The 13,274-nt window shown below is 38.5% G+C and overlaps 1 protein-coding gene across 1 annotated transcript in view; it reads right to left on the reverse strand.

Moving 5' to 3' along the window:
* Positions 1-12,630, reverse strand: part of TMX3 (thioredoxin related transmembrane protein 3) — a 28,558-nt gene extending 15,928 nt beyond the window's left edge. The window contains exons 1-8 of the mRNA XM_063397267.1: positions 12,542-12,630; positions 12,299-12,353; positions 7,630-7,669; positions 6,518-6,641; positions 3,264-3,309; positions 2,216-2,296; positions 756-855; positions 432-509 (exon numbers count right to left, since the gene is read on the reverse strand). Coding sequence (XP_063253337.1) covers positions 432-509; positions 756-855; positions 2,216-2,296; positions 3,264-3,309; positions 6,518-6,641; positions 7,630-7,669; positions 12,299-12,353; positions 12,542-12,590 — 573 coding nt within the window. The 5' untranslated portion in view covers positions 12,591-12,630. The remainder of the gene's footprint in view (positions 1-431; positions 510-755; positions 856-2,215; positions 2,297-3,263; positions 3,310-6,517; positions 6,642-7,629; positions 7,670-12,298; positions 12,354-12,541) is intronic.
* Positions 12,631-13,274: the final 644 nt, after the last annotated feature.

Consider the following 13,274-nt stretch of genomic DNA (forward strand, 5'->3'; position numbering starts at 1 on the left):
TGATTTCTAGGGTACCAACAGTAACTCATGCTTCAAATCCCCTAATTAGCTTTAGAAGTGTTTAATGAACACGTATGAATGAAAGGACTGATGGGAGCAACAAGAGTTTTGTACTGGCTAAAAATTCAAGTATCTACTTTCTTGAACAAGTTGTGTGGCCCACACTGAGTTCTGCTTATCCTCTGATTCATTTTTTTAGTATAACTGAACAAGTAATTTGGCCAAAACAAAGCAATGACAGACTCAAATTTGGGTTGTATTCTTTCCCCATATAGACTCAAACATTACATGTTTCAGTGTAATTACTTAGATATCTACCAAAGCCAAACAAACTGTAAGAAGCCATCTCTGTGCCATCAAAACAGCTAAATTACATAGATGAGGAGAAAAATACCATTTCTGGGCAAGCAGTAGGAATGGGAACAGCTTACCTCAGGCAGCACATCTTCTGAGGCAGAAAAAAAGTATGTATAAACTATTAGTTCTGAAGCAACCTCAATGTATTTTTCCTGAAAAAATACAAACAATGTTTTTTTAATTTCTGAACTTTTAGCATGTATCAAACAAAAGCTTTGTGACATACCTTATCTTCAAAGAGCAATTAGAAAACATGTTTATGGCATAAGAATGTAAAAGCACTTTAATAAACAAACAACACCAAGAATTTGTTACAAGCATGTACTTCAGTCTTTTAAAAATTTTTTTAAATTAATCCCTAAATAGCCAAAAGAAGTAACTTTATTCGAGCTTCAAACCTTTAAAGGAGATTCACCACCAACATACACAAAAAGTACACGATGTCTCTTTTGCACATGCTCAAACATATGCTGGCTAGGAAGTGGCCTGATGAGAGGTCTGGAAAGGGAAAAAAAGACAAAGAAAAATCTCACTTTTTCAGTGCAACCTGCAAAATCCAAACACAAAAAAATTCACAAGAAAATGTGTTGGGAAGGATGAAGTAGAAAGACCTTGCAAATATGGTGGTTTAGATTCTGGGAGTCTGAGTTCAACAAGCGAGATAGAAATGAAAGCATACTTTGAAATTTAGGGTGTAGGGTACAGAGCCATCAGCTTGTGAACAACGATGTACTAAGCTGAGGGGCAGCTCCCTTGATTAAACAATCCCCTTCGGCTTGCTTTAGGTAATGGGACATTTGATTGGCTGTATGTAAATGTTGTTATCTTGTATTAGATTGGTTGGTCCAACACAGACTATTCAACTTGGAAAGATATTTAATGCATGGTATTCGGGACCTCGCTCTCTGTTCCTCTGTTCCTGCTCTCCTGGCCTGCTTTAGCTGTGCCCAGCAGCTACAAGCAAGGCCCTCACAATAAACCACTGCTACCCCGGCTACTTTGCTTATAAGAGATACTTTGTTGCCGACTCTACCTTCTCGGAGATACTCCTTCATTAATGTCATATAGTTTTTTGTACTGTTTTTCAAAAAATAAACTCCAAAATGCAAATTAATTTAGTTTTTCAAGTTATTATTCCATTTTATACTAAAAGAAAAGAAGAACATTCTCCCCCTCCCCGCCCCCCAAAATACCGCAGTTATGTTCCTCAAATAGCACACTTAAACATGAAATTCAGATCTTACTACAAAATGCTGCTATCATGTAAACATGCCTTTTACTGGTCACAGAATCAAAGACTGGGCTGGACTGGAAGAGACCTTAAAGATCACCTTAAAGATCACCTGGTCCAATCCTGCCACCATGAGCAGGGACATCTTTCACCAGACCGGGTTCCTCAGAGCCCCACCCAAACTGGCCTTGAACAATTCCAGAGATGGGGTATCCACAACTTCTCTGGCAACTGGTTCCAATGTCTTACCACTGTCACAGTAGAGAATTTATTCCTAATTTTTATTCTAAACCTCTTCTTTCTGTTTAAAACCATTGCTCCTTATCCTGTCAGTACAGACCTTGATAAAAAACTCTCTTTCTTAGAGGATGTCTTTATATAGTGAAATGTCACAATAAGTTCTTCATCATTTGAGAGAGAAAATTCTGAATGTAAGCACAACAGCTAGGAGATGTGGCCTTAGAAATAAATAATCTTAACTCAGCACCAGTCTCCCAACCATCCACACATATAGTATATAGTTTTTAACTTCAGTATCTTGTTCTTTTTAAATAAGTCTTGGCCCACCTCAAAGTCCCACATAAGTCTGAGGTCAGCAGAACCAGTCTCTGAGAAGAGTATACTTACCCTGCCACTCTATTAGCAAATTCAATTATATCATCTTTGGTTCTAGGTCCTCTGTAGTTGTATGCCAAGTCACCTTTCAAGCTAGATAGATAAAAAGAAAAAAATAACAGAAAAGCAATCATCTAAACTACACTCAACATGTAAAATTCTTCAACCTTCACATTTACTACAGTCACCTTTCAGCAAGTGATAATCAGAGGAAGTGGACAGCAAAATATAAAACTCAGTAATACAATACAATGGAATTGTGGAATAAAAGCTTATTTACACAGTATCTGATTTACTGACTTGTTGAAATACTTAACATTATTTTACAATTTTTTTTCTAGTGCACAGTGGTCATTTACTTTGTAAGTACACAGATAATTTAGAAAGTGTTCTAAAAATTTATGAAAATATTAAAAAGCACCCCCAAAACAATGAAACATGCCACACTCAAACCAAATCAAACACACTCAACATTTACAGTACTCATGGATTAGTCCTTGTAAAAGGAAAGCATATAAACCTCTTTAATGCCTTTTTTATGATTGAGATGTATCAAATAATCTGCAAAATTTTTCAAATTTATGTATTAAGCTTCAGTGAAGTGTTGGTCAGCTTATGGCACTCTGCTGAGAGGGGATATAGCATGCTTGCATTAGCAATGTATTCAAGTAAGTTTTACTCATTCTAATAGGTTTTCTTTGAATCCTTATAGGTTAAGGAAATTCAGAGGAATTTTCAGTGCCTCTATATGCCATGAAAATTTTTCATCCTTAAAGATTATTAAGCTTAACACCTCTTAACACTTCCTTTTCTGAGAAAACTAATTTGACAAGATTTATTATCAGCTATCAGGAATACTGTTTGCTTAAACCAAACAACCTGCTAAAAAAACCCAGTATGTCCACAGTAAAAAGTACTCAAAACTATTAACTCTTTATTTAACATGACATTGTACTGGACTATACATTACATGGGTTTGAGACTTCTAAATAGACAGGGCTATTTTTAATTTTTTGTCATGAAATCATTGATAGAAATTCAATAAGAACGATCAACTTACAGCTTAATTGTTGGATAGCCTCGCACTCCAAATTCAGATGCAATACCTGAAAGAAATGTGGTAATGCCAAAGTGAACCAAGACTTTTTTTTCTCTCTTACCTTAATCTTTAAACATGGTTTATTATTCAAGCCACATATACAAAGGAAAAAAATACCACTTAGCTCAATATGAATTACGTTACTTGTTTTCAAGGAAAAGCTTGCTGCTATTAAGCTACATCATTAAATTTTGGACTTCTTTCAGAGGTGCTCCAGGGTCCCAGAATAACCTCCCAATTCATGTGCCACAACTCAAATGTCATGGGAATCCTCTGGACAGACATACTTGGTCTGCTTTCACCAAAGTAGCATGCACTGAATACGCAATATACAAGTGACTAAAAATATAAGAGGCAAAAATTAAGCACTGAGGATGAAGAGCTGTAAATACCAATGCTTGGAAGAAACATAGAAGACAATTAACTACTCGTGCTAGAGTAATGGCTAACAAGAAGTGCAGTATCATACTGCAGTTGCTTCAAAAAGGTTTTTAAATCATATTTCATACAAGTACATGTCTAGTTTCATGAACTTTACCAGAAGCAGGCACTTTCTAAGCAGATACTTACCTGCTGCTTACTGAAGTGGTAAAACGTAAGACAACTGCAGAACCTTTTCCCCCACCTCAGTTTGTTAAAACCTTCTATTTTGCTCCCATCAATCAGGAGTACAATGTGCAACCCCTTCCACTTGTGAACAAAGCAACTGCCACCTTAAACTACACTTTCCAGCAAATTCAGTTTTTTTCCAAAAGTTAAACTACACAGTCTCAAGAAAGAATTAAGTCTAAAATTGTGGCAATACTCCTGCAATTCCCTGCTGAATAACAATCCCTGCACTCAAAAAGCACCTAGAGTCAATGCTTGTTACAAAACCATTCTGAAGCTACCAATGACATGCCACACAGCAAGCAGATGTTGGATGTCTTGTGTGCAAAGCTCTCAGTAAGAGTTTAGAAATTGACCCTAAGGTTGTTCACCTGGATCAGGTGCAAGTACCTTATTGCACAGCACTACAAATGAAACAAGCACCTCACCTACAGGCAACTAATTAAAGACAACTGTTCTAAGAAATACACATACGAGGATCAACTTGATTCTGATCCTTTTCTCTTACAGCTTTACTGCATAGAACTACAATATATTAAAATGTGTAGTAGAAAATTCAATCACAAGAGCTGTCAACAGTTTATTTCTCCTTGCACAGCTCTTGTGTGTGCTTAGGAGAACTAGAAGAGACAATTCCAGCCATGGGGATTACCAAATTTCTCTCAACTTCATGCAAGTTACTTAATTAGATCATCACCTCCACTTCTTGATATGAAGAACACAGCACAGGCAAACAGCAGCAATTGTGCCAGCCCCAGGTGTGATGTATTTCTACTCTGCTCACACACAGTGGACTCCTGAGCCTAAACCCCCTGAAAATTCAAATGATACCACAGCAGGTGACTGCTCTGTTGATGCAAGAGCTGTATCCTCATTCCACAGAGCTACCAGAGGCAAGATTTACTGGATGATTTACATGTTCACCTATAATCCCAGCTCTCTGACAACAAGCTTCCCAAAGTTCAGTGTTCTCATGCTACTTCATATTCCTATTATAAACACAAACTGTGTGGAGCAAACCACTCATGTCCCTTCCTAGTGACATGTACACATTTCAGTTGCATTTCCTTCCGATATTTTCAAGACTGAACTACTTTGATTTCAGATAATCTTTAGACTGCAAACATAGTAAGCAGAGTTGACTTGAGTTCTTCATATCCAGATGTAAAATTTCCACTTTCAAAATGAAAGTATAAAACCATTTCAAAAGATTTATCAGACACTATGAAACCGGTAGCAAATCTGAGAAGAAATCTTGTCCAGGGCACAAAGGAACCCTTGCAGCTTTTAGTAATTTTTAAGTAAGCAAAAATGAATTATATAACAAAAACATAGTATCAATTCTGTTTTAGCTTAAAAGTACAAGATTTCAATAACAAGATGACAACTACAGATATTTCAGACTAAGAGTATATACAATTTATATGATTTAGAATTTTATATACATGACTGGAAAGTTAGAGAACCATGAAATTTTGAAGTTACCTGGTTGCATGAACTTGACACTTCTAATTCTCCAGACTTACTTTTCTATAGAAAATAAGTATCTTTAAGATGAAACATAAAGTCACATTTATTTGGTTTTATAGAAAAAGATATATACAATAAATTGATCTTTGAGACAAAATGATTTTAATCTCAAAAGACCAAACTCTCCTATATCTAGTACAGGAAAAACAGGAATATGACTGAGAAAAATATTCTGTGTAACATTTTAGGCAAACACAACAAACCTGAATATTCCGATTTAATGGATACTAACTAAAAACACTACATCTATTTACAAAATTTTATTACATATAGATCTCACTTGGGCCCCCCTCTTCCTTATACCTTCCCTTATAAATATCCTCCTGGTTCAACATAGATTTAGGAGAATTGACAATAAAGAAGCACAGAAACACTAAGGAAGTACTGTTAAGCATTCCACAATCCTCTCACGTCTACCCAAACCACTCCTCTGAGTACTGAAGGTTTGGGGTTTTCTCTGAAAAGGTTGATACATATGAAAGGCATCAGCAAAAAAAAAAAAAACAACCCAACAAAAAACCAACAACAAACAAACAAACAAAACCATCAAACAAACACTGAAAGCACTGGATTTGGCTCTTTGAGAAGGTATTTACAGAAAAACATGGGAAGAAATCAGCTGAGCAGTGATCACTGGTGCAATGAATTCAGTTCCTTCAGCAGGCTTTGTGTAACAGATTCAGGACCAATTACCTGAAATGAGTAAGAGCAAGAACACAGGCACTCCTCCAGCAGTAATTGAAGGAACCTAAAACTGGATGCTCTCAAGAGACACACCACATAAAAACGCTTATATAAAAGTACTCTAAGAGGAATATCAAAAGCAGATCTTTGAAAAGCTTTCACTTTCCATTTGTCAGGAAGAATTCCATTCTCAAGAAGAAACAACCATGATAAAAAGCACAGACTACAGCAAGTTGTCACTTTTAGAAACATAAACAATCAGGAAAATTTTCTACAATTATTGTTTGCACATTTGTATTATGACACAGAAGAACAGCTACAAGGAAAAAAAAAAAAGAATGGTTTCAAAACTGAGGCTGTGATGAAATTACCCCTGAACAAACCATACTTACTAGAAAAGGAAGTTGCATCCATCTTCCCAACTTTTACTGGAGAACCCATGTTTCTCATTTCTGTGCCCACTTCATTCCACACAGGCTCTAGTTTCTTACAGTGGCCACACCAAGGTGCATAAAACTGAGAAGCAAACACATTTAATAATAATAAAAAAATAGTAGAAATTGATTCTACAATTAACCCTCAAATCATTAGCAAAACTTATTTTCCAATCTTGATACTCTTTATGTCTTAATAAAATTGCAAGTTAGCTACAAGGTTAACATGACAGAATTTATGATTTGGTCCTACTTTTAATATGAAAGCACAAGTTGGAAAAGAATACATTAAATTGCTGCACTATTATATGATCTCTTATTTAGAGCAGACTGCATGGCAAAATTATTCTTTTTAAAAGTTAGAAGAGCATATAAACAATTTACCCAGGAATGTGAATTCGTCAACAGGCAGAACATATCAATGTTTTGGTATAACAAGATAAGGTCATAATTTAATAAAAGTTGAATTTTGTTTTGCTATACACTGCTGCTAACTCCAAATTAGCACAATTTTTCCCAAAGTCATAATTTTGGGTAATACAATTTTGAGAATTACAGTACATAGTTGGGTGAGAAAAAGAATGTTACCTCATTCACAAGTAAGCTCAATCTTTTCAAAGACTCTTTGTCCCTGAAATAAGGGGCATTAAAACTTTCCAAATATGTTTAAAAAGTAAGAGGGCTCTCATACAGTTCATCTTCCAGGGCTAAAAGAAGTCCAGAATGCAAATCAGATGATATAATTACTGAAAGGAACTATAAAAACTCTCAACAGAGGTTATCACCTCCTGAGTGTGTTAGGTAATCTATTTCCTTTTTAAGGACTGCAAAATATAGACTGAAGCCTATTCAGCAGGCTCTTCAGCAGTCTATTCAGCCTGTCCCTGGTTTAGCCTGAACAGCAGACAGATTGCTGATCTATCCTGTCAGAATTACTGACATGAAGTTTTTCTGCATCATGTACAAACAATTTTCCAAACGACGAAGCAGCCTGACTACAGGGTATAGTGCTGTGCATTCTGTCTTTTGATTCCCACCAGCAGATCTTCCCATTTTTCTTATATACTCACATCTACAAGCCAAATATCATCTTTACGGTTTTCTTTAAACCTAGAAATGGGAAAAAAATGAAATCAATAAATTACATATCTGAAAATAAAATAGTGAAGTGCACATGTGAAACAGGTAAAGTCTACAATAAGGCTAGTATAAAACTATAGATACAAAATTTCTGATTTTTTTCTTTCTTTGAGGGTGGGGAAACAGAGGAGATGCCTGTTTTTTAGTATAATTTTGCCCTTGTACATGATACTACACACACAGCTGTGCCAATTAGGTTTCTCTAACTATTTCCTAAGACAAAAAAAAAAAAAAAAGACAAACAACAACAAAACAAAACAAAAACCCACCAGCAAGAAATAAGAATACACACTAAAACACACAGAAGATATTTGACTAGCATGTGGAATCTAGGGGGAACATGTATTTTGCAGTTATCTTAGTTATATTAAATACATTTGTTATTGTATTTTTATATATCAACTAATACAGGCTCTGTGAGCACTGGTTCAAACTATTAATCTTAGCTTTACTAAATGTAAACTAACTAACTTACCATTAATATTAACATGCAAAGCAATTTTAGTTCAACCCCTTTAACATTCTACTAGAGGTGTGTCAGTTTATAGTTCTATTAAAGCTGCACAGAACCAACAAACCAACTTAACAGAATAAAAGTGATCAAGTTTTTGATAAAACTCAGAGATGCACAGGTACTACTGAATTTTCTTAATGCTAGACAAATGGCATTTAAATTGATGGGTTTTATTAACTGCAAATCTGTCATTGAATTCTAAAATCTCAAATACAAAACTAAGCTGGATAAATCAAGTTCTTTGGCACCTCCCAAAATGTTGCTTACACATTTCACTGTTGTCACTTCAAAATGGTATTTAATGCATTAGTTAACTAGTGCTATGTAGAGAATTAAATTAGCTAGAACTTTAACCTAAGATTTATTTCTGTAAAAGACAGGCTTCTTAAAAGTGACTAGGACTAGGACTAAAGTCACACACTATAACATACACAATACAACATTCTTATTGCACCACTCTTCTTGTGAAATGAGATATTTACAAATAATTATGCAGTAAGTGTGGATCTACACTCTAAGATCCAATTAATACAAGTTATAGCACAACTTGTCAGTTCCCAGTATGCAGCATGCCTATGAATGGCTCATAAGAAGCAGGCAGAATTTATTATATTTAATTTAAAACTGAATCTGTAATAGTCCATAATGGTCTTGAAGAAATACTAATGCTGATACTGGCTTACTGTTTGACAGAAATGATTCAGAAATCATGAATACAGTTGAATTACAGTGTTGAGTGTTTGAAACTTAGAACTGCAGCATTGGTAAATTCCAGCCTATTTTACTGATGTCATACCAAGTCTGCAATGCCTGTACAGCAGCAGGAAAGGTATTTCGAGAGACTATGCTATGGAACTGCTAAAGGAAAACAGCATTTTTATGTCTCAAAATTGTTTAGTTGACAACTTCACTAAAAATTTACTTCACCACCCTAAGCACTATAGAGTTAATGAAAGAACCAGGGAGAGCCCAGCATCTCCTGAGAACTCTACCAGAGCTACAGGTAACTCCCAATTACAATGCCAAATAATTGGCTATGATGCAAGAGGCAGAAAACAGCTAATGAACCGTAAGATCCTAGGCCGTGCTTCAATTTAGAATATCACTTTTTCTTTTTCTATAAGAATATTCAATAAAATATTTTCCCTCTTCTGTCATAGTACAACTGTAATGGCAAATTGTAAAGAGCATTAAAGTACTAAGAAAGGCAAACTGCAACCTTGCCAGCAGACAAAAATAAAAGAGAGAAAGAATGACACATCTGGAGGCTGAGCTTTCCAAAAGAGTTTAATAACTTTGGCCTAAGATTGTATTAAAAAATACTGTAGTTTTTACAATAATAAATTTCAACGTACAAGCACCTATTTAATCAACTTCCAAAAAAGTAAAATCTGAAGTTTAATAAAACCCCAACTACCAAAACTACTACTTTGCCAATGTCAATGGTTAAATCACTAGAAAGTACTAAGGAAGTTCAACACACTGCTGAAGAAAAACAGAAATCACTCTACAAATGAGCAGTCAAGCATTTTCTGAAGATGCTGTTTCTAGGCCCTTTTTGTGTTTTTCAAGCACAAAATTTCAGTGTCTCTTTTTAACTGTCCTGTGCAATCCTGTCAGCTGACAGAAACACAATTGCACTGGTGGAAGTGATGTATGTCCTTGAATCAAAGTTATTTGTCTCAAACCCATAGATCTTCACAACTATGTGACTGAATGTCCTCTCAGTCCCCACTTAAACCAAGCACCCTACTTAATCATGAACATTGTAAAGAAACCAGTGTGAAGCAAAACACCGAGTTCACAATTCCAAGGGCCTTAAAACAACCCAGCTCCTGTATCTATTCCTTGCTTCCCCCTTGCACCATTTTTGATATTTCTGAACCTGGTTTGAGCCACCCCACAGACAGAAAAACACCTCCTTTTTAAGTCCTTTTTACTTATCTGCTTCATTATCACCCTAGAACAAGTCCACACCCATCACAGGATGAGTAGTGACCTGAGGCAGCAGATCTGCTATCAGAGTAGCACAAGCCAAGAGGAACCACAGCTCATTTTGTGCATCCCTCCTGCAACCCAGCTGGGTACCTCTTCAGCTCTGCTCTGCTCTTCATTTTCGTACATCCTGTAAGCTTAGGAAAGGAACCTGGGCCTTGCACTAGTTCACATTGTTTACAACTACTAAAATTCAAACAGAACACAAAGCTTTCAGCAACAGCAGAACATCCATAATGTTTAGGCATCTATAAAATGGAAAACCTGAAACTTCAGCAGTCACTGCTCCCCAGTTTGGGGCAAAATTAAACTCAAATTTAAATTGCTTAAATTAAATTTTAATTCTAATTAAATTTAAATTGTTTTCCTGACCTCTCTCACCATATGCCAATTAGCTAAAAAAAAAAAAAAATCCCCCCCAAAACCTGCCCTGAAAAATTCAATTCTTATTCTCAATTGCAAATACATGCACCTGTATAGTTTTGTAATTGAAAAACTCAAGTGTTCTAAAGTAACATTCCCTTTTATCAGTTACTTAAAAAAGTATCAAGATTCTTCACTCCAAAACAGGAAATACATTTAAATACACGTGTGGATACATGATATGAAAACATGACATAGGAGCACAGATAGGCTAAGTGCAATGCATCTTCAGTCCTTGAAAATATGAGCAAGTTTTAAAAACAAGCTTTGAAAATCAAGTCCAAACAGTTCCCATTCTTCAGTTGTTTTTTCACAACACCAGAGACAGTGCAGTGTCTCTCCTGAGAAGTCCTACATATGTTCCCATCCCCTCACCCATAAAACCATGCCTCATCTGATCTTACGATTAACAAGCAATATTGTAAAAACGTGAGTGGTTTCCTGACAGTTTAGCTCTTTGATGCAATTTACTGCGGATTGAACCTTCACGGAAACATCACCTCTAACTGGCTGAATTCATCCCAAAGCCATCATCGAATGCCAGCGTCTCCTCCTCTACCAGCTATTATTCTCCATACCATTTCAATTCTAATAATCCTGCTGCTTTGTAGCACTTGATATTAATCTGGTAATGTGACCAAAAAAAAACCCACCCAAACCATTTGGGTGATTTTCTCGGGAAACAGCAACTATGTGCCTTAACAACTGCTACAGCAAACCAGTACAACAACACTGACACTACACAACCAAGTTCTTGGCAGGACTACCCGCTTCAACTCCTGCACAGTTTCGGGACTAGTTCTGTTGTTAAGGCACTTTTTTACACAACTATGACTGGCACTTCATGCAGCATGAACTAGTCCTGCAGGCCTCTTTCTCTCTTGCGTTTCTGGCCACGCGTGAATGCATTTAGACTCGTTCTCCCAACCCTCACAGCAGCCATGCCGCAAACTAACGAAGAACTTGGTTAAATGCAATCAGCTTTTATTCGGGCAGGCACCAACACACCAATGTATTTACCCCACCAAAGAGAAAGAACAAGCGAGGAAGCCCAAGAACATTTCTGGCAATACCACCACAGTAACAGTTTTAAAGAAGCTGAAAAATTAATTTATTCCTCAGCTTCATTAACTGAACCTCCTTCATAGGTGAGATTGAGGAGGGACCTCATGGGAGTCTACAGCTTTTTCCAGAGACGAAGCAGAGGTGCGGTAACTCATGTCTTCTCTCTGTGGCCAGTGACATGACCCAAGGGAACAGCATGAAGCTGCCTTGGAGAGGTTTAGGTTGGTATCGGGAAAATGTTTTTCACCCAGGGGGTGGTTAGGCTCTGGAACAGGCTCGCCGGGGAAGTGGTCACAGCACCAAGCCCCACCAAGAGCTCAAGAAGAGTTTGGACAACACTCTCAGGCACATGGTGGGAGTTTTTGGGAGTCCTATGCAGGGACAGGAATTGTACATCAATGATCCTGGTGAGTCACTTCCAACAGAGAATATTCTATGATATTTCAGGCCACAATCTTTTTGTCCTATCTGCTATAAAAAACCCACAATTTTTTCCAGTGTAGCCTTTTTAACAAGCACACTATGCACGAAGTCTGGGGTCACGTTCCCCACAAGAAAACAAACAATACCTTGGCAATTAGGCAAGACACCCCAATACTTACGACTCATCTAGATCCTCCACAAAACCCGCACCTGACGCCACCACATGTGCAACCACTGCGAGGCAAAGGAAAAGCGTTCCGTGAGCGATGCCCGAACCAACCCGGGGTGCTCACCCACGCCAGCCGACAGGCTCCCTTCCCTCCTGGCCCCTCACGCCCCCAGCGCTGCCCGCCTCCAGCCCCACCGCTGTCCCCGCTGCGCCCCGCAGCCCAGCGCGGCGGGGCCGGCGCCGCCCCCGTCACCTGCCGCCCAGAGGAGGCAGCGCTGCCGCCCGCCCGGCGCCGCTGCCATGTTGACAGAGCCGCGGCACGGCCGGAAGGGGAAGCGCCGGGCTCGCCACGGCGCAGGCGCGGGGCCGCGGGCGGGCGGGTTCGCCTCGCCGAGGGGCGCCCAGGGAGGCGGGGGGAGGCGAGCGTGACACCGCGGCACGGTGGCGGAACGCGGGGTGCACAGACTCTGTCATCTCCCCAGCGGGGGAAGCCTCTTTCAGTTGAATCAATGCCTGCCTTCGCTGCAAGAATAAGCCTCGTCCTCCCTCCAGTAGTGCCGCCTGTCATGTTGCCGGCTGTCTGCCGTGGGTAGAGCTGACCCCCTGCCTTGCTGCCTTCCTTCAGCACGGGGGCGAAACTTGCTCACTTTGATGTTCCGTGTCATTCCCTCCTTCGTTCAAACCTGTTACAGTCTTTCCTATCTTCAGCTACGGTATTTTTTCTGTCAGTGCGGATCTGCAGGTCCTGGTAGGGCAAGTAGTCCTGCTTGTTTAAAAACTTCAATTAAAGCGGGTCTGAGATTATTCAGCCTGGAAAAGACAAGGCTCGAGGAAACGTTATTAATGTGTGCAGCCTGAAAGAGGTTGCAAAGCTGGGCTCTTGCCAGTGGTGCCCAGTGACAGGACAGAAGGAAATGGGCATCAAGTGAAGCACAGGAGAATCTCTCAGAACGTGAGAAAACACTTCTTCACTGCGAGGGTGACTG

The sequence above is a fragment of the Prinia subflava genome, chromosome 1 (assembly GCF_021018805.1).
Source record: "Prinia subflava isolate CZ2003 ecotype Zambia chromosome 1, Cam_Psub_1.2, whole genome shotgun sequence".
Lineage (NCBI taxonomy): Eukaryota > Metazoa > Chordata > Aves > Passeriformes > Cisticolidae > Prinia > Prinia subflava.